A 19,987-nucleotide genomic window follows, 5' to 3' on the forward strand; every position below is an offset into this window, starting at 1 on the left:
AAGGTCCGGGTCCTGAATACAGAAGCTTCTGTCCCCGTGGAGTTGGGGTGCACCACCCTTCCGACACGTGGATGTGTTCACCAATCTAGAAGCTCTCCAAACCCTGTAGTTCAGGGATTTTTATGAAGCCTTCATCACATAGGCATGATTGATTAACTCAATCTTCAGCCCCTCTCCCCTCCCAGGAGGATGGGGAGAGGGGCTGAAAGTTCCAACCTTCTAATCATAACTTGGCCCTTCTGGTGACCAAGCCCTTCCTGAAGCTATTGTAGAGGAGGAAGACATTTCCTCTTCCCAAATGTGGGTTCGTCTGGCCGGAGAATGAATTAAATTCACATGAGACAGAATAGCAAGAGAAAATTAAACAAAGTTTTATGAGGAACTATGGCCCGGGGCCTTTCTTCCCAAAGGAAGAAAGGGCACTGAAGAAGTGGGGTACACAGAGTGGTTATATACCCCCAAACAGGATATTTCACATATGATTGAAATGTCCCTCCCACAGTACTCACAAGATTGCCCTGTTGGCACAGCTCTTGATGGACACAGCAGGTAGTGGGTCTGCTATCTTGGTGGGTGTAGCAGGAGGCAAGTCTATTGTCTGGAGCTGGGAGGTCACAGGTGAACGCAGCAATCAGTTCCTAGCCTAAGGAAAGATGCTTAATCCTTAAAGAAATGCCAAAGTTGGGAGGAGGAGGGAAGTCAGTTACAGGAGGTTACCAGACAAGCACAATAAACAAATGCAGATTTAAGTCCTTGCCTTTGGCATTGATTAAGAGTTTCTAGAGAGAAGGTCATCTCCTCTCTTCTTCCTGGTACAGAGAGGGAGGCACCTTTTACAGATAGAGATTTACCTTACAAATGTAAATGTGTCCTAACAAAGGGCAAGTTCCATTCCTCAGAGCCTCCTTCCCTGTCCCAGTTTGTCAAAAGCAATCAGCCTCAAATAATTCTGATGCCAAAGAGACATATCTTGGGGTGGCCATTTCCAGGTCCCCACACTATCTAGGAGCCCATGAAGAGTTGCCTCATTATGGGGCCGGCCCCATGGCTGAGTGATTAAGTTCACGTGCTCTGCTTTGGCGGCCCAGGGTTTCGCCAGTTCGAATCCTGGGCGCAGACATGGCACCGCTCATCAAGCATCCCACGTGCTTGGGATCCCACATGCCACAACTAGAGGGACCCACAACTGAAAATACACAACTATGTACCGGGAAGCTTTGGGAGAAAAAGGAAAAGTAAAATCTTTAAAAAAAAAAAAAAAGAAGAGTTGCCTCATTCAAACAAAGATGCTCCTAGCATCTTTATTGCTTAGGAAATTACTAAGGTTTTAGGAACTCTGGCGAGGAGCTGGTTATTATATCCCAATATCATAGGCAGCATACAGAGATCTTTGCTGTCTGCAACCTGAGAGAACAGTACACATGACATGAGGCTGTCCTGCTTCCTCCTTGTCCACTCCAGCCTAGTACAGTGCTTGACTAGTGAAAACAGAATGGAACTTGATATCACCAATGTGCAGCCTGCCCACCCATCTGTCTCTGAAGACCCCTGGGATCTGTCTATTTTCCTATGAAAGAGACATCATGCATTTATTCACTCATTCACTTATTCACCAAGGGAGAAGGTATAGCAGATTGGACGCCTATGCCCTTGGACCAGTTCCTTCCCCTCTCCAAGGTATATTTTTCCCATCTCTAAAATGGGGCTAATGACAGTGCCTGCGTCATAGGGTTGTCTTGAGAATGAAGTGAGAGAATTCTTGAAAAGGGCTTAGCATAGTATCTAATGCATAACAGACAGTAAATTTTAGCTGCTATTATAGCCTGAGCCCTCAGGTGGGCACTGGCAAAAATGTGAAGCTGAATTAGACATCTAGTAGGGAAGAGAGAGAGGAAAGCAAATCATCACTAGATAATAAAGTGTGACCAGTTCTACTAGACATAGACAAGAGTTAAGGGTAAAAAATTCTAGATTTTCCAAACACCCTAGTTTCCCTTACAGATATATTTTTCTATGTGCAGGGAGGGTGGTGTGGGTTGTGGGCTCTGCCTATCCCAACTGTGAAAATTAATGAACAGAAACCTCATTTAAAATGGAGTTGGGGGGCCGGCCTGGTGGCACAGTGGTTAAGTTCGCACGTTATGCTTCTCGGTGGCCCGGGGTTCGCCGGTTCAGATCCTGGGTGCGGACATGGCACCACTTGGCAAAAGCCATGCTGTGGTAGGCGTCCCACATATAAAGTGGAGGAAGATGGGCATGGATGTTAGCTCAGGGCCAGGCTTCCTCAGCAAAAAGAGCAGGATGGGCAGTAGTTAGCCCAGGGCTAATCTTCCTCGGAAAAAAATGGAGTTGAGAGGCCAGAAAGGGGACCTCTCACACACCTACCACTCAAGGTCAACACAGACCTCAACAGGAAGAGACCTACCTTGCATCTCCAGTAGGAAGTGATCCTACTTTACTACCTCAGAAGGAGAAAGGAGATTTCTCCTTGCTCAGCAACAGCTCAGCCAACGAGTGACTGTCACAACTCAGCCAATGAAAAGCCGCTATACTGCAAACTCCCAGTCTCCTCCAATAGATTCTTCATTTATAACAGCACCTCCCAACTCCCCCTTCTCCCCTATAAAACAACATAGCTCTCCTTCGTTCTCCAGATTTGCATGTGGTTCATCATAGATTGCATGTTTCAAACTGCAATTCTTGGCTATTCCCAGATAAACTCATTTTGCTGGTAAAATAAATGGCTGTTTTATGTATTTTAGGTCAACACAACCACCTAAGTTCTTCCTTCCGTGTGCAGAGATATTATGAGGAAATGACTCTAACTCTGGCTTCAGTGGTGGTGGTAGTGGGAGGTACTCCAAGAGTCTCCTGTGCTTAAAGTAACCCCTCATTGTTCTCCCAGGAGGTTCACATGGCTAGAGGGGTGGGGATGAAGGGAAAGAGAGGATTCAGAGGTAGAAGGTATGTGACAGGTGCTGTTAGTCTGATTCTTGTGTTTTCCACTTTACTATTCTTTAGTGTATAGTGAAGCTTCCTTTGAAAAGCAGGCTGATTTATCTGAGCTAGGGGACCCCAGAGAACGTCACCCTCCACAGCTGGGTAGAACACTACAGAGAAAACAGTACCTCTCTCTCCCTGGGCATGTGTGGTAGAGGCTGTGGGAATCAGGGTGTGTGTGGGGGTGGGAGGGAAGGCATAGTCAGGACTGTAGCCCTTCACTCCAGGCTCCCTGGATCTTTGGTTGCTGTGCTCTTGGACCCCTCCAGCTGGTTACTCTCCTCCTATGCTGTTGACGGAAGAAGTCTGGGTGCCAGCCCGGTGGCACAGTGATTAAGTTCACATGTTCCACTTTGGGGGCCTGGGGTTCACCAGTTTGGATCCCAGATGCGGACCTATGCACCACTTGTCAAGCCATGCTGTGGCAGGCGTCCCACATATAAAGTGGAGGAAGATGGGCACAGATTTTACCTCAGAGCCAGTCTTCCTCAGCAAAAAAGAGGAGGATTGGTGGCAGATGTTGGCTCAGGGCTAATCTTCCTCAGTAAAAATAAAAAAAATAATAAAATGATACATAAAAGATAATAATAATAAAGAAGTCCGAATGTCAGAGCCTTTCTCTACAGGATACAGTAAAGTTACTCCACAGCCAAGGCCCAGCCCAGCCTTTGCCATGCAGGGCTTCTGGTGACTCTCCTGATTAATGTGTGTGTGACTTGTGAGCAGCTCAGCCTGGAGGAGGGGCTAGGGTTTTTTTTTAATAAAACCTTCGTTTTTTTTTTTTAAGATTGGCACCTGAGCTAACATCTGTTGCCAATCTTCTTTTTTTTCTTCTTCATCTCCCCAAAGCCCCCGAGTACATAGTTGTATATTCTAGTTGTGAGTGCCTCTGGCTGTGCTATGTGGGATGCTGCCTGATGAGCAGTGCCATGTCCGTGTCCAGGATGCGAACTGGTGAAGCCCTGGGCCACTGAAGCGGTACACATGAGCTTAACCACTCGGCCACGGGGCTGGCCCCAGGGCTGGGGTTTTGAGTCCTGCTGTACCTAGGCAGGGAGGATCAGAGGAGCATTGAGCACTGACTGCCTTCCTGAATCCCACATCATCCCATCCGACCCTCCAGCAAGCCTGTCATGTGGCATTATTATCCTCATTTTACAGAGGAAGAATCTGAAGCTCAGACAGATTAAGGGCCTTGCATGTGATATTTGTCATCATCGTCAAGCATCAGTGAGTCCCTGCTTAGATCACGGCAATTCTTTGCTCAAATCCGCTAATGACTGAGATACTCAGAGGAAAACCTGAAGTCCTCACAATAGCCTATAAAGTTCTGCCCACTGCCTTTCTTTTCTGATCACTTCACTTCCTCCTTGTCCTGCTCACTCTGGTCCAGCCACATTGGCTTCTTTGCTACTTCCTCCTGAATATGACAGACACATTCCCACGTTCCCACCTTAGGGTCTTTGCTCTAGCTGTTTCTTCTGCCCAGAACATTCTCTCCTCCTCACCTCCAAGTCTGTGCTCAAATTTCACCTTCTCAATAAGGCATACCTAGACAACCTTTTAAATTCTGCAAACTGCCTCCTACTCCTACCCATCCCCCTTACTTACAGTAGCACTTATCTTTCACCATGCTATATGATTTACTTATTTATTATACTTATTTGCCTGTCTTCCTTCCCCAGAATGTAAGCTCCAAAAGGCAAAGGGATTGTTATCTTGTTCTCTGATGTTATCTCCAGCCCTTAGAACAGACTGTGGCATTTACCACGTTCTCAATAAAATGTGTCCCGTTGAAGGAATGAATGAATGTATACTGACCCAGGATTGAGGGTTGGAAGCCTCTGGGTTCAGCAGGGTTCCTCCTGAACTCCTGAACTCCTGGAGGGTGGAAGAGGGACGCCGAACGTGGGGAGAGGCCCGGCCTTTGAGGAGGCGCTCGAGGAACTACATTTCCCATGAAGCTCTGGGCGTAGAGGGGCCGCGGGTGCTGCCGGGAAGGGCATACGTGCGAGAAGGCAGGTTCGGGGCCGCAAGGATGACCGCTCAGCAAGGTGAGTTGTTGGCTGGGGTGCTGGCCAGCGTGTGGGTGAGACGCGTCCTGGGATCTTTCCAGACTTGATAAGCCAGGTCGAACACACCCTTGGGGCTCCGAGGAAAGATGGATGAGCGCTGGGTAGAGAAAGGAGCACTTGCGACAGGGATTGAGCCGTTATTGCAGCCGGCGAAGGAGGTTCTTCAGGGGAGGGGGAGGCATGGAATAGATACCTCCTGTTCGCTCCCCCTCACCTCAGTGCATCTATCTGCCTCACGTCAGCAGAAGATGCCTACTGCCCGTTTTACAGATGGGAACATCAAGGCCTGCAGAGAAGAGTCTCAACTACCTACAAACTCCTTACTTGATTTTGTCCGCCAGCCAAAACCCTCAGCTGTGTCTAGTTTCCCTGGACAGTAGGGTCAGGTGTCAGGAGTGGAGTGGAAGCTGACCCTCTGTCTGTGCCCCCAGTTTTCCCACTTTCCTGTGTGGTGCAGCAGTATGCCTGGGGGAAGATGGGTTCCAACAGTGAAGTGGCTCGGCTGCTGGCCAGCAGTGACCCACTGGCCCGGATCTCAGAGGACAAGCCATATGCAGAGGTGAGACCTGGGCTGTATTTCACCCCACTTTACCAGCAGCTGAGACCAAGGGACGTCTCCACTCGGAGAGCCTGAGGCAAGTCATGTGGATCAGCTGGAAGAGGGGAGGCAGCAAAGAAGAGATCCTCTTGGCTCTTCTTATCAGTGCCTGATGATGAACCCAGATGGTGGCATCAAAAGAAGAGAGGTTTTGTCATAGTGGGCTGGGATTTCCAGTATCATTCTTCCCCCATGAACTGTCAGCACTTAGTGAATTTTAATTCAGCCCTCTTTGACAATTAAAATTTTTACTTTGACTTTTTTTTTTTTTTAGGAAGATTAGCCCTGAGGTAACTGTTGCCAGTCCTCCTTTTTTTTCTGAGGAAGACTGGCCCCAAGCTAACATCCGTGCCCATCCTCCTCTAACTTATATGTGGGACGCCTACCACAGCTTGGTCTGCCACACGGTGCCATGTCCGCACCCGGGATCCGACCCGACCCGGTTAACCCTGGGCTGCTGAAGCGGAACATGCTCACTTAACCGCTGTGCCACCAGGCCGGCCCCAACTTTTACATTTTTAATAACCTAAAATACATATTTCTCCTGCCCTTTAGTAGAGAAAAAACCCAAAGCATAGGAAGACTTTAGCTTCTACTTCTGAGACTGGAATAAATGACTATTAACCTTTCACAGAGCCATTTGAGAGTCAGAACTTTTCAGTGACCTTGACAGTGCAGGTGTCATTCTCCTCATTGGACAGATAAGGAAACTGAGACCCAGAGACAGGAAATAACTAGCCCAAGTTTAGAGGTAGAGCCTGGGTCTCCTGACTCTTGGTGTTCTGCGGTCTGCTGCCTCCCTATATGTGGGTGATGGCATGAGCATTTATACCCAGTCCTGGGAGGCCCATCTCAGGACTCAGCTGCCCCGTGAGGAGCATGGAGTGAGTAGGTTTGGGGCAGGCCAACTGGTACTGCTAGGTTTTCCCCCTTTCCGCCCAAGTTTCCTGTTTTTCCAGATGTGGATGGGGACCCATCCCCGGGGAGATGCCAAGATCCTTGACAACCGCATCTCACAGAAGACCCTAGGCCAGTGGATCGCTGAGAACCAGGACAGCTTGGGTTCAAAGGTCAAGGACATCTTTAATGGCAAGCTGCCCTTCCTCTTCAAAGTGCTCTCAGTTGAAACAGCTCTGTCCATCCAGGCACACCCTAACAAGGTACAGAATCAGACTGGGGCACAGAGGTCAGGGTAGAGAAGAGCTTCTGTCAAGGCCCTCCCACGATTTTTGCTGCTACATTTACCCTACCCATGCCAGGCTCCAGCCCAAAGCTAAATCCAGGCCTGACAACTCCCACTTTAGCTCTGCAAGGCCAGATGCTGGTGACACATGCTGGCAACTAAGTCTAAGTAGACAGGTGAACAGCCTGTGCCAGGGAAGCTTCTCCAGGCTCATTCCTGGGATCTTGTTCCTGGTTTCCTCTTACCCAGCCCAAGACCATTTATGTCTGCCATTTTCCCACCTGGCTCTGTAGGAGAGTTCACTTTCCAGGGCAGGGCAGGTACCCTAGCTGTTGCCTCAACTCCACCCCCGTAGTCTTTGCACACAAGTCTCTGAGTCACAGCCTAAGCATTTGTCTGTCAAAACTCTTCATTTCTAGATGAACAAACGAAGACCCAGAGAAGAATGGGGTTTACCCAAAGCCACACAGCTTGTTAGGGTCAGAGCTTGGCCTGGTGTTAGGGTTCCTTCATTCACAGTCCCGGTCTTTTAAAGTCTGCCCAGCTTTCCCCCAGATTTGGCCCATGTCCCTGCCCTGGGTTGGCTGAACCTCAAGTTTCCGCATTATGCTTTGCCTGGGTTCGTTGCCAGAGGTAAGAAGCCACTGCTGTCTGGTGACTGGGGAGGGTAGAAAGCAAGGGCGGGGTGGGACTTTCCAGCTAGGTGAGGGCTGCACCTTGACCATCCTCCTCTTTCCCTGGCCACCCCACAGGAACTGGCTGAGAAGCTGCACCTCCAGGCTCCACAGCACTACCCCGATGCCAACCATAAGCCAGAGATGGCCATTGCCCTTACCTCCTTCCAAGGCTTATGTGGCTTCCGGCCAGTTGAGGAGATTGTGACCTTTCTGACAAGTAAGGTTGGGCAAAATGCTGAGAGCATGCACACTGGGCCTAGAATGCATGGGGGACCCAGGCCAGAGCTGAACAGTGGCAGAGAACAGAGGCTGAATGCCACAGGAACTGAGGGGCTGGTTGGCCTTATGAATTCTTGGAGCCACTGGGTAGGCCTGTGAGACCAGGCTCAGGTACGGTTGCCGAAGTGGGGAGTGGTCAGTTTTCACTACAAAGTTTGCTTAGCATTGCCTGGCTCCATGGTTAGGGATGGGACGGGGAAGATTCCTCCAACTCCCCACTTCTGTGGGTTCCATCTTGCCATTCCTGATGTGGCCCTGGCCTGGCCTTTCTGCAGAAGTGCCTGAGTTCCAGTTTCTGATTGGAGATAATGCAGCAACACAGCTGAAGCAGAGCATGAGCTGTGACTCCCAGGCCACGGCGTCTGCTCTGCAGAGCTGTTTCTCTCACCTGATGAAGAGTGAGAAGAAGGTGGTAGTGGAGCAGCTCAACCTGTTGGTGAAGCGGATCTCCCAGCAAGGTGAGTATTGTCATAAGCCTGGGTGCAGTGCTCCCTCCTGGGCCCCCAGCACAGACACTAGGCTGTGGGGACAGGGTTCTCAACCCCTTTGCTCAAGTGGAACATTAAAATGGGCCTGACTTAGATGGCCTGTTAGCAACTTAGCATTTCTTTCCCAGTCTTTGTGGAGCAGGGCCCTAGGTTGAGTGCTGCTTCCTAACTTGTCATCTTCTCTAGATGGCTGGAAGCAGACTGGCCTAGAAGTCTCTTAGGATATCTTCCACACAGGCATTCTGAGACTTCTCCAGCCCTACCGCTGCTCCCCATGGATGGATTTGTACTTTGGGGCTAGAGAGCAGGAAGGGGACAAAGAGATTCCCCTCTCCTCCAAAGGGCTGATGCCCAGAATTCTCAATTATGAGATCTTTCCTTAAATACTTGCTCTGTGCCCAACCTTGTGCTAACTAAGGAAAGTTCAGGAAATGACTGTGATGGGTGTGGTCCTGTCCCCTTTGGGTTAGGGAGTCAATACAAGCAGCGTAAAACACAAGGCAGTGGACTCCCAGGTATGACCTTATGTGGCACATGGGGCCCCAGCCCTTTCTCCAGGCAACTCCAGAGCTCTTCTGGTTCTTTCTCTAGGCATTTCCCCTGCTACCTTTGAGGCACAAGGAACTATTTACTTTACCCAAGCATACTGTATGTTTTCTTTGCTTGCGTGTCTCTCCCTTTAGGGCTTCTTGCACTCATAGCAGAACCGATTACTCCTGCCCGGAGCTCCCATAACACCCTGTTTGTATGTCAGGTATAGCCCTTAGCACCTGTGAGTCTATATCATCAGGTACACACTTGTTAAAACTGGGGTTATCTCCAGGCCAGGGACCTGTCTCCTTGACCTTCGTGTCCTCGCAGTGCTTAGCACAGAGTAGGTATTCAGCAGTTGCTGTATGAAGATTCAAAACCACCCTCCAATCCAGACCAGCTAGTGTCTTCACTGTGGCACTGATACACTATGTTTCTACTTACAAACACCCTCCCCCCTTCTCTGCACACTGCAGAACACTCAGCGCACTGACCTCCCCTCCGACTTCCCATAAGCCTTCCTTCACCACTCTGGCCCAAGCTGAGCTCATCCTCCTCTGGTCAGTCTCCAGGACACATTTTGGCCATTGGAGCATTCTGCCTCATGCTACCTGGGGTGACCAACCACCTCAGTTTGCCTGGGACTGAGAGATTTTTTGAGACGTAGGCTTTCAGTGCTAAAAAAGAGAAAGGCCTGGGCTATCTGGGACAGTTGGTCACCCTACATGGAACTCTCAGATATCTCCCTAACTAGATTTTGAGTTCCTAGAATAGTGGTTCTCAACCAGGGGACATTGGCAATTGTCTGGAGACATTTTTGGTTGTCAAAACCTTGCTTAGGGGTGCTAATGGTATCTCATGGGTAAAGGCTAGGGATGTTGCTAAGCATCCAGTGCACAGGACAGTCCCCACAACAAAGAATTATCTGGCCTAAAATGTCAGTAGTGCTGAGATTGAGAAAGACTGTGCTAAAAGGACCACACTTTAGCCCTTTTAGTGCCTAGTATAGTGCTGGGCAGATAGACAGTCAAAATGGGAAAAATGGCACCTCTCTGGGCTGGAGTATCAGGAAGCCTGGCACCCAAAGGACTAGAGGTGTGGCTAGGACATGCTCACCAGTTTCCAGATTCATGTGGGCAGGGACTTCCTAAGAGCTCCCTGGGCAAGGTGGGGCTGTGAACACCACTGTGTGTTCCTAAGTGGCCTTGGGGTGTTCTGTGACCCTCAGTGGCTGCTGGAAACAATATGGAGGACATCTGCGGGGACCTCCTGCTGCAGCTGCACCAGCAGTATCCAGGTGATATTGGATGCTTTGCCATCTATTTCCTGAACCTGCTTACCCTGAAGCCAGGGGAGGCCATGTTTCTGGAGGCCAACGTTCCCCATGCCTACCTGAAAGGAGGTGAGCCACATTGCAGCAGTGAGCCCACTACCATCCCCTTGAGCCTTGTTTCCCCATTGGGACAAAAGTGGAGGAGGGTAGTCAAGCAGACCTTCTTTAAGCTCCCATCCAGCTCTGACATCCCAGGGTTCCTGGGGTCAGCAGGAAAGCAGCTAGTGGGGATGATGAATGCCAGCTTGGTGTTGTACACTGCTTGAATCTTCACACTAACTCCCCTCGTGATACTCTCATGATAAGTCCTGTCAGAACTACAATTTGAACCCAGGCTATACTGGATCAAGGCTGCTGTTCTCCCCAGCATCACACTGCCTTTGCATGTCTGTCCTATCTATCCAGAGATTTTTACATTAAAATACACGTTACCACAGAAGGGTGTCACATTTTGACTGTTGGCTATTTATCCACTTAGGGACAGGATTCTGTGGTAGAAGTGGAGAATACAGAATCTGGGGAGGGCTGGGGCTCCCCCAGGGGTTAACATGACTCCCCTGACAATAGTGGGTGATGTGTCACCTGTTTTCGGTATCTGATGTCTTTGGCTGGCTCTCCCAGAGACTGCAATTCACTCATTTTTACCTACTTCTGCAGGGGGTTCATGGCACTCAGGTTAGGAGGCCCAGCCCTGAAGAGTCAGATTCCAAGGTATCCTTATCCTTCATCAGCTTAGCACATAACTGTCTGTCCCCAGACTGCGTGGAGTGCATGGCATGTTCAGACAACACAGTGCGTGCTGGCCTGACACCTAAGTTCATCGATGTTCCAACCCTGTGTGAGATGCTCAGCTATACATCCAGCCCCAGCAAGGACAGGCTCTTTCTTCCAACACGGAGTCAGGAAGACCCCTACCTCTCTATTTATGATCCCCCAGTGCCAGACTTCACTGTTATGAAGATGGAGGTGAGTGGGGGGCCATGGTAGGTGTTGTGTGGCATGAAAAACCCTGGCAAAGGCTACAATTTGGAGTATACCTAGGGCTGGGTTTCCTTTCTGTCCAGCTCACTTCGTGGGGGATGGCCACAGGGCCTGCTCACTCCTCTCTGTAACAGGGACCAGATGTGGGCATCCATACCAACAAGAGCCTGAGAGGTGGCAGAGCACTCCCTCTCACTGTGCTTGGGGTTGTTGTGGGCCCTGTGAGCTACACTATCCTATTGTTTCTTTTTGCCCAGGTCCCTGGCTCCATCACTGAATACAAGGTCTTAGCGGTGGATTCTGCCAGCATCCTCCTAATGGTACAGGGGACAGTGACAGCCAGCACTCCCACAGCCCAGTCAACAATCCCCCTGCAGCGTGGCGGGGTGCTCTTCATTGGGGCCAATGAGAGTGTCTCATTGAAGCTCACTGTGCCTGAGGACCTGCTGATATTCCGTGCCTGCTGTTTACTGTAGAAGCCACAGCCTTCTGGCTCTCTTCTGCAAGTCACCCTAAATCCTAGTCAGCCACACCTCCGACCCAGGCCAAACCCCTTCCTGCTCTGGACTCTTTGGGTACACCCTGGAAGAGCTGGGGTAGAGGAGTGAGCTTGAAGGTATGACTCCTGAGCAGACCTAGGCTGATCCATCTTCTTCCTGGGAGGAGGGACCCATGTGAGGACTAAGGGCTGACACTCCCCCTTGTATTGTTGCCACACCTGAGCCAGGCTCTCCTCAACACAGGAGGCAGCAGCTCTGTTCCAGCCTATAGCATTAGGCAGGCTGGTGAAATCTATGATTAGCTCAGCATCAGTCACAGCAAGAGGGTAGGTAATTAATTTCTAAGAACAGGGTTCTGGCCCTGAGACTGCCCATTTCCTTAGGTGCAGAGGAGGAGAAAGGGTAAGCGTGTGGACTGATAAATTGTTCTTCATCACCCTCTTGTTCTGTCAAAGCAATTAAAGAACACTTGTGTAGAGGCTGTGGGGTAAAGAGCACTCAGCCTTTGGCATTCTAGTCTCTGAAGTGGGCTGAAAGATGCCTCCCTGGATGTTATCCAGCTTTTGCTTTATTCCTGCTTCACACAGCTTCCTCAAGTGGGCAGGGTGGACTCCAGAGCCCTTTTATGGGAAGGTGTGGGAGAGGCAGCTGGCTTCAGCCTCAGATGGAGAGCTTTCAGACAAGCCTTGGGCCCTCCAACCCTGCAGACAGTGAAAGGTGGGTCTAAAGATACTATGCATTGTCAGTGCAAGCTGCTTCTCTCCAGTGTTTCAGTTGGCTCTAGGGCACGGATCAGCAAGCTAAGGCCAGCAAGCTGGATCTGGCCACACCCATTTGTTTACATCCTGTCCGGCTGCTTTCAGACTATAATGGGAAAGTTGGATAGATGTGCCAGACTATGTGGCCTGCCAAGCCAAAAGTATTGACTGCCCTTCATAGAGAAAGTTTTGTCAAGCACTTCTCTAGAGCACATTCACTCATTCTAGATACAAGGAAGGACCCGGGGACAGGCCGATCCAATTCTCATTGTGAAGAGAAACCTAGCTACTTTTTCTAAACTGGCTGCGGAGTACCTAGGAGAGCATCTAGTCTCCCTTTTCCTACCCTCTTGAGGTGGGACACACCTCCAAAGGAGGCTGCACAGCTGTCTGCTTTGCCACTGAAGTTTCTGACTGGTAGTCTTAGATCCTGTCACCCCAGACTAAGCAGAGACCTAGGCTATTGGCTCCTTCCTGTGAGGTAAGGGTTTAGACTGGCACAAAAGGATCTTTCTGAGCTGCTGCCCACAGTAGACCCCCTGTACAATGTAATTCCTTCAAAAAAGTTCTGATCAATCTGTTCTGTTTTTATTGGCTTCCAAATTTTCTTCAGCTAAAAAATAAAATGACCTGGGAAGAAAGGGTCTGCTAAAGGGAACCCATTTTAAAGAGAAGTGATGTGCAAAGGTCTAGTCCATCTATGGTCTCCAATGAAGCAGGCCTGAAAATGAGGCCCATTGGGAATAGCAGAAAGGAGAGAATGTCCTAGGAGGAATGGTCACAGTTGGGGTTATTAGCCTATTTCTTCATTTCAGAATTCAGAAAGAACAGTGATTTTTGTCTAGGCCTTTCTTAAAAATCCTATTGCAACACAGAGACAGCTCTACTATCATGATTCTATTTATTCTTAGAAACTTACAGAGCTGTAGAAGCATAAGCCAAGAGTTCTGTACTCTGTAAATACCATACAGTGCCACTCCCACCTGTGAGGTAAGCCCAAATACACACCTCTCTCCCCACGGCGGTGTCACTTGCAGAACACCCAGCACTCTGAATTAAGGCAGTTTGGCTCTGGGCACTTTGGTGCCTTTTATTGGTGACATTTTAGGCCGTGGCCTGGGGCCCCAAACAACTATTTCTACCCTGCCTTGCTGCACAGTGTCCTCTGTTCCAGGTTCCTGCAACTTTTTCCACAAAGGTAATACCTCCCACATGGGGTCAACCAGCTCTGAACATCCTCTTCAGGGACAGCTGCAGCCAAATACACCACTGCTGATTTATAGCAACAACTACCCAGAGGGCCTTGGTCTTGGAGTCCTGCTGCCACCCTCCCCCCCCAGCAGCTGCCAAATGTTCAAGCTACTCTGCCTTAACTAACCCCCACAGAAATGTGGCCCCACAGTTAGCTTCCAGAGCCGCTTTCTGGCCCCCACTGGGTTTCCCACTACCACCACTTTTTTTTTTTTTTTACACTGTCCTGCTTCTGAACCCTTTCTTCATGTGCACTCTTCCACATCTGCAGAGACCAGAAAGGCCTGGATGTAATCTCTGTGGGTGGCCAGGGGCTTCAGAATGGAGATGTTCTCACTCCCTGCAGAACTCTCATTCTCATCCGATTCCAGAACAGAATAACTATCTGCCTCCCCTATTCCCCAGACCCCAACCTGAAGTACCTCTGGTCTCTGTTCCCTCTCGCTCCTGCTGTGATGCTGCTAGATTGTAGAATAAAAGTTAGCCACAGCCCCCTGGATACCGTATACTCCTCACAACTTTCTATGACTTGAGAAAAGCACCAAGATAGATGCCAATTGAGCAGTGAGAGGATTATCCTCATGAGGACAGTCGTATGACAAATAAGGCCTTTTTATCAATGTTTTTCAGTCTTCCAATCACCCCATGTGGTAGCGGAAGAGACTGTGCCATCCCTCATATATTCCTGGCAGTCATAGGACATCAAATGAAGCAAAAGACTGGCACTTTCCCATGTTAAGCCTACACCCCAATCCTGACTGCCATGCCCCTTAGGCTGGGAACTCTGTCCACTCCCATTCAGTCCTCACCACAATTCTGGCTGAGGCAAGAAAAAAAGGAACCATTGCAAAACTAAGTTCTAGAAGGAGGCCTGATATAGCAATAGATGTTATCTAGTGGTAATCACAGGGGAGATCATGCCTGTCTTTGCTGTTGTGTTCAGACTGGGGCCTGAGAGAGGCTGTGTTGCACCCAGAGGTTTACTATAAAGCCCAATGCTGAGTATACACCATGAGGCCCATGCAGTGGTCAGAGAAATCTGGAGGGCTGGATGGCATACAATGGACCACACTAGGATGAAGGAAGGCCTTCTGCAAAGGCAAATTATCTCCTCAGGCAGGGGCCTTGGGACCCGGCATAGGTCCCTCTTCCCCATCCTGTCTCTGGGCTTCCGTCTATGTCAAAGCCCACGTAACTGTGCCAGTGTACCTTTCACCCATTGCTAGTCAAGTTTAAAAAGCTAAACAAACAGGAAGGCACCTGACTGCTCCCTACAGCTCCCTCTGCTGGTAATCAAAAACTGCAGGCTTCTGGGTGAGCTCCAGTCCCTTCAGCCAACCTTTAGCTCAAAGAGCAGGTGGAGAACTAGCTAAGACCAAGGCGAAGAATGGTGACCAAGGAAAGACAAATAAATATGTACATAGTGGAGCAGTTTTTCTCTAACTAGGGATGGCCTGACCAGAGTCACTAAACCCACTCAGACTATTGGACCAGTTGGGGATGCCCTGCGTCCAGTGATTCTGGAACCTTGATCCTGGTGTACCATCAAGCAACCTGCTATACTCCCTGCCAAAGTCAGACAGGCACAACCAGATGAGAGCCAAAGGGCCCTGCTTTACGCTCTCTCAAAGGTCAAACATGTAACCCACGTTGGAGCTAGGAAGAGGAGAACACATGGAATTTCTTGAACTGGTCCCAAATAGTTAAATTAGCTTTCAAAGATTCCCAGCTGCAAGTCATAAAGTGCTATTTTCTGCCTCCATATAACACCATCCAGCATAGCCTGGGCACAAAAGCTCTCTTTTCCCCTCCCTAGAGTATGATAACAAATACCAGTCAAGAAGTCTGCAGGTGTTTTTCTTAGCCAACTTTGCCACTCACCATAAGATCCACAATTACCTCTGTTCTTGCCCTTATTAAAGTGGTTTCTCCAAAGTCTGCTCCAACAGCAGAGGAAAACTGCAGAATTCCACCCATCACCCCATGACCCAGATGGGGGCCTCTGGCCTGAGAAGCACCAGGTCACTGACCTTCCCAGAGGGTCAGTGCCTCCAGTGATTCTGGGGCTGACAGTAGTTCCCACTGCACTCTGTGAACTATGAATAATGGCCAACAGGGCTCTGCTGACATGGAGAGCAGGGCCCATCTTAGAGGGTTATGTCTACTGGAGGGTACAGGAGGAAGAGTCCCCAAGACAGCACCAGCAGCAGGAGCACGTTGAGGAGGCCATAGGCTTGGGGGGAATGAGATCCAAGTCCTCATCATCTGGAATCTCATCTAGGTGATACCCATCCTGGAGCAGCTGCCGGCTCACATCCTGGTTCACCTGCTAAGAGCAGGAGAAGAGAGAACTATAAGCCAGGCTGCAAAGCAAAAATAACTGCTACCCAAAAGGCAGACCCACATTCCCTTACCGGAGCTTCCTGTCTATGCTCCCTCCTTAGGCCAACCTGGAGGAACCAGGAGGAAGTAACACCTTTTCCTACCTGTGCCTCGTCCAGCAGTGAGGGGCAATCAGGGGCCTGAGCCAGTACTGTCCAGACTGCACTCCCAAGGGAGATGCTCTCACTAAAGAATCCTGAGGCGTCTGATGTAAATATCAGATCCTAGATTATGTTTGAAAGTCAATGCCCTGACCATTCCCTATGAAGGCTTAAGACTATGGGGCAATGATACAAGAACAATGGGGTAGAAGAGTAGAGGAATCTGGTTATAGTGGAATGGGGTGGGGAGAAGCTTTGTCTGCACTGCCAGTTAGATGTGCCATCCTTCGATGCCAGCAGAGCTCGTTCCCTACAAAGTGGACCCTGTCAGCCTGGCTTCATCAGTTCCACTGAGCAGAAGGAAAATGAGACTGGGAATAGTGTAGTACTTTCTCTGGCTCTTGGCTAATTTTTCTTCTCTTAGCTTTAACAATCTTAGACACCCAGATATTCAAGGAAGATACAGTTTATAAACTGCCTGGGGGCCAGCCCGGTAGCGCAGTGGTTAAGTTTGCATGTTCCGCTTCTCGGCAGCCCAGGGTTCGCCGGTTCGGATCCTGGGTGCAGACATGGCACCGCTTGGCAAAAAGCCATGCTGTGGTAGGCATCCCACGTATAAAGTAGAGGAAGACGAGCATGGATGTTAGCTCAGGGCCAGTCTTCCTCAGCAAAAAGAGGAGGATTGGCAGTAGTTAGCTCAGGGCTAATCTTCCTCAAAAAAATAAATAAATAAATAAAAAATAAACTGCCTCTACTCTCTTTGGCAGAAACTTAGGGGGTGGCCAAGAGTTTCCAAGAGAATAAGGAAGAAATACCACTGGTGTACAATCATGTCCCCAGCACTTCACCTCTGTCAAAGGCAGTAAGCTGCACATGTGAGAACTTTATGTCCCTTTGTTTCTGTCTGGGACAATCACTCTGGAAACATGTCCAAAAGGCCAGCCCAGGAGTATCTCAGTCTGAGTTCCCATAGATGGAACAACTGAAGGAACAGAAGTCGTTGGCCTGGAAGAAAGTAAGCTTGGTGGAGGATGGCTGGGGGAGGGACATGAATGCTGACCTGAGAGAAAGGACAATCAAAAGAAGGGAGACTACAATTACTGTGTGACACTGGAGGGCAGGCTTAGGACCACTGAGTCCAGGCTGCAGGAGACATTTCAAATTAATAATCAAGACTTCTCTAAGAGCTACCTGAAGAAGGAATTGTGCATGTGTGTGTATTTGCGGGAGGGCAAGCAGCAAGGCTTCTTGGAGGTAGTTGAGTACCTAATTATAAGAAGCATTCAAGCAAGCCGAAGCTAGTAAACACTTAGCTCAGATATATCAAGAGGATTCCTTTTCTCAGTAGTGACCTGGACTAGAAGGTTTGTGAGGCCATTTCCATCCCTAAGGTTCTGTGGTCTCCTGGATTTTCAACAGCCCTTCTCAGACACCTATACCTCTGTTGGGGGAAGAGGGCAGAGTAGAAGATTGGAGAACAGACCGGAAGTCTGGCACAGTGCCGTGCACACAGCAGGCACCAGACAAGCATTTGGCAGTGGCGGTGGCGCTGCCTGCAGCCTGGCCTTGCGCAGAAAGGCGCTCTGGACTTGCCTCTGCAGAGGAATACCCGGAAGAGTATCTGGATTCCAGCTCCCCATCACTAGGAGAAGAGGAAGACAGTCAGTTCAGGGGGATGCCTGTGGAGCACAGCTGCAAATGGCAAGGTGGAGAGCATGCAAGGGGTCTGGAGGACTTGTGAAGCAAAGGCCACACACCATAGAATTCAAGCCCAGTATCTGCTGTGAGTACAAACAGCTCCTTCAGTTCGCTCCAGCAGGGAAAGGGTCACCGTCACTAACAGTACAGACATGATAGGGCAGGATGACTCCCCCAGAGAAGGTTGGTATTCCAAATCCAAGAGCAACACGTTCACCTAGGAGTCTGCTAACCAAGCCATCCTGGGAAGGGATAGTGCTCTGAAGACAGCCCTGGAACATGCAGGAAGGGTCTTGGAAGAACAGGGAACAAGCAAAGGCACCAAGCTACCTGCAGTTTTACCCAAGTCATTCCCCAAGGGGTATTTCCAAGGAGAGCACTCACCTGTCAGAGTCGAGGGACACCAGGTTTTCATCTGGACTCTGACTAAGAGCAGTATAGCCCTTGTTAAACTTCACCGACCTGAGGGGAGATGGAGGAGAGACCAAGCATAGATGAAGCACCAGTATTTCACAGGGAAAGCCAAAGTCCTCTCCCTTATGGAAGAAGAAGCGACTGCACTACTCCTGACTTGCCTTCTCCCTGATCACACAGCCACCACTGCCTGCCGTGTACTATCTGGCATTCGCACTTCCTCGCACCACTCCCCCCCAACTGTTCCTGAGGAAAAGCCCCTCCCCCCACCTTACTTAACCAGAGAACAGAAACGGCAAGTCCCTTCACCTCTGAGTTTTACCTCTTATCTGTAAAAGAAGCACTGAAGAAGCTCCAATTCAGCCCTCAGAGTTTACCACTCTGTTAAAAAAAAAATAACAGCGCTGGCTGTTCCCACACTGCTCTCCATCCTCACTCCTGGGGACCCAGCTACTCTGCTCCTCCCTAACTTGGTCAGACAGTGATGGATCGCAGGCACCGACTAAACTCTCTCATTCCAAAGCGCTTTCCCTGAGACCATCACATCCTTAAAGGGAAGGAAAAGCTCGCTCCTCTTCCGGTTTTAAAATAGAGAACCTGACAGGCTGGCGTCATGGGATTCACCAGCCTTAACCGTGAGTACTGTCGCCCAGCCTGAGGACCAGGGCCTTCTCTGGAAAGTGCTTGCACAGGGGAGGTGGCGCCTGCTGGACCTTTTCCCGGAAGAATCGGGGCGCTTCGGCGAGGCCCCCAGCATGCCTTTTCTCCGCAGAACGGCCTTGGCCAGGTCCCGGTGCTTCTCTGGAAGTCAAAGGGCCCGGGTCAGCGGGGTCTTCCCCACTCGCCGTGGCTCCCAAACAGATTTTCGGGGGCGGGAGCGGGCTGCAGAGCCCCTCCGAGGTGGCCCAGAGGGGCTCCGGAGCCTGCCCCGGGACCCGGCAGCCCGCCCAGGCACAGACCCGCTATCGGGCCGCACTCACGCAGCTTGGCCTGAATGGAAGGCGCTCGCGTCACCATGTAGGGCCCCCGCTTCTCCACAGCCGCCGGGGTCCGCTCCCCCAGCCTGGGGACTCCGCTGCCCCTTCGCCCAGAGGGCGGACCCGCAGCTCCTGCCACGCGGGCCGGGGTCCCCCCGGGCCGGGCTGCAGGACTACACGCCCGCGCCGCGTGCACGCCGGGCTCCGCCGTCGCCATGGTCTGGCCCCGCCCCGCCGGGTCTGGGAGCCCCGCCTCATGGCTAACGAGCCGTCGGCCGGGGGTAGGCGGCCTCTCCTTGAGCAAGATGGCGGCGCGCAGGTGCGGGCCGCACTCTTCCGAGCTTTCCGACCCCGCCTCCTGTGGGGTTGGCCCAACTGTTCCGTCCTTCCGGGGGCTGGGTAGTTTCACTCCCTCCTTTCCGGCACACTGCGGTACTTGTAGTTGGCCTGATGCTGGGATGTGGAGGCCAGTTCTGTCTCTAGTTGAAACTGAGTATTGATATTTATGGCAGGCCGCGAGTGGGCGCCCGCGGGCCGGAGGCCGAGCCCTTTACGCCCTGGCACGCGCGCGCTCTCCGCAGTGTCTTCTCGCAGGTCATCTCGCCACAGCTGGAGCTCCCCAAGGACAAACCCGAGAAAGCCCGAGTCGAACCGAAAAGAGCTGTATGAGAAAGGGAGTTATTAGAGCCCTTCTCCAGAAAAGAAAACAGGCCTGAGAGAGAGGTTCTAGGACCTTCTGGAGGTCACACAACTAGAAACCT

At 50.6% G+C, this 19,987-nt stretch overlaps 2 protein-coding genes across 4 annotated transcripts; one reads left to right on the forward strand and one right to left on the reverse strand.

The window, feature by feature from the left end:
* The first annotated feature begins 4,997 nt into the window (after positions 1-4,997).
* Positions 4,998-13,833, forward strand: LOC124235490 (mannose-6-phosphate isomerase). Of its 2 annotated transcripts, XM_046653594.1 has the most exons (8): positions 4,998-5,054; positions 5,507-5,634; positions 6,633-6,833; positions 7,609-7,750; positions 8,088-8,270; positions 10,060-10,233; positions 10,922-11,130; positions 11,403-13,833. In XM_046653594.1, exons 1-8 carry the CDS (start codon positions 5,039-5,041, stop codon positions 11,619-11,621), a joined length of 1,272 nt encoding a protein of 423 aa, XP_046509550.1. In that variant the 5' UTR covers positions 4,998-5,038; the 3' UTR covers positions 11,622-13,833. The 2 variants fall into 2 exon arrangements, with proteins under 2 accessions (XP_046509550.1, XP_046509551.1); XM_046653595.1 differs by lacking the exon at positions 4,998-5,054 and having other exon boundaries at positions 5,578-5,710.
* LOC124235491 (protein FAM219B) lies at positions 13,288-19,498 on the reverse strand. 2 transcript variants are annotated; one of them, XM_046653597.1, is made up of 5 exons: positions 19,230-19,498; positions 18,963-19,050; positions 18,220-18,297; positions 17,731-17,779; positions 13,288-15,980 (listed from the first exon to the last, which is right to left on the reverse strand). In XM_046653597.1, the coding sequence occupies exons 1-5, from the start codon at positions 19,441-19,443 to the stop codon at positions 15,816-15,818; spliced, it is 594 nt and encodes a 197-aa protein (XP_046509553.1). In that variant the 5' UTR covers positions 19,444-19,498; the 3' UTR covers positions 13,288-15,815. The 2 variants fall into 2 exon arrangements, with proteins under 2 accessions (XP_046509553.1, XP_046509552.1); XM_046653596.1 differs by having other exon boundaries at positions 13,288-15,983; positions 19,230-19,495.
* Positions 19,499-19,987: the final 489 nt, after the last annotated feature.

This window comes from Equus quagga, chromosome 2, assembly GCF_021613505.1.
Source record: "Equus quagga isolate Etosha38 chromosome 2, UCLA_HA_Equagga_1.0, whole genome shotgun sequence".
Classification (NCBI taxonomy): Eukaryota; Metazoa; Chordata; class Mammalia; order Perissodactyla; family Equidae; genus Equus; species Equus quagga.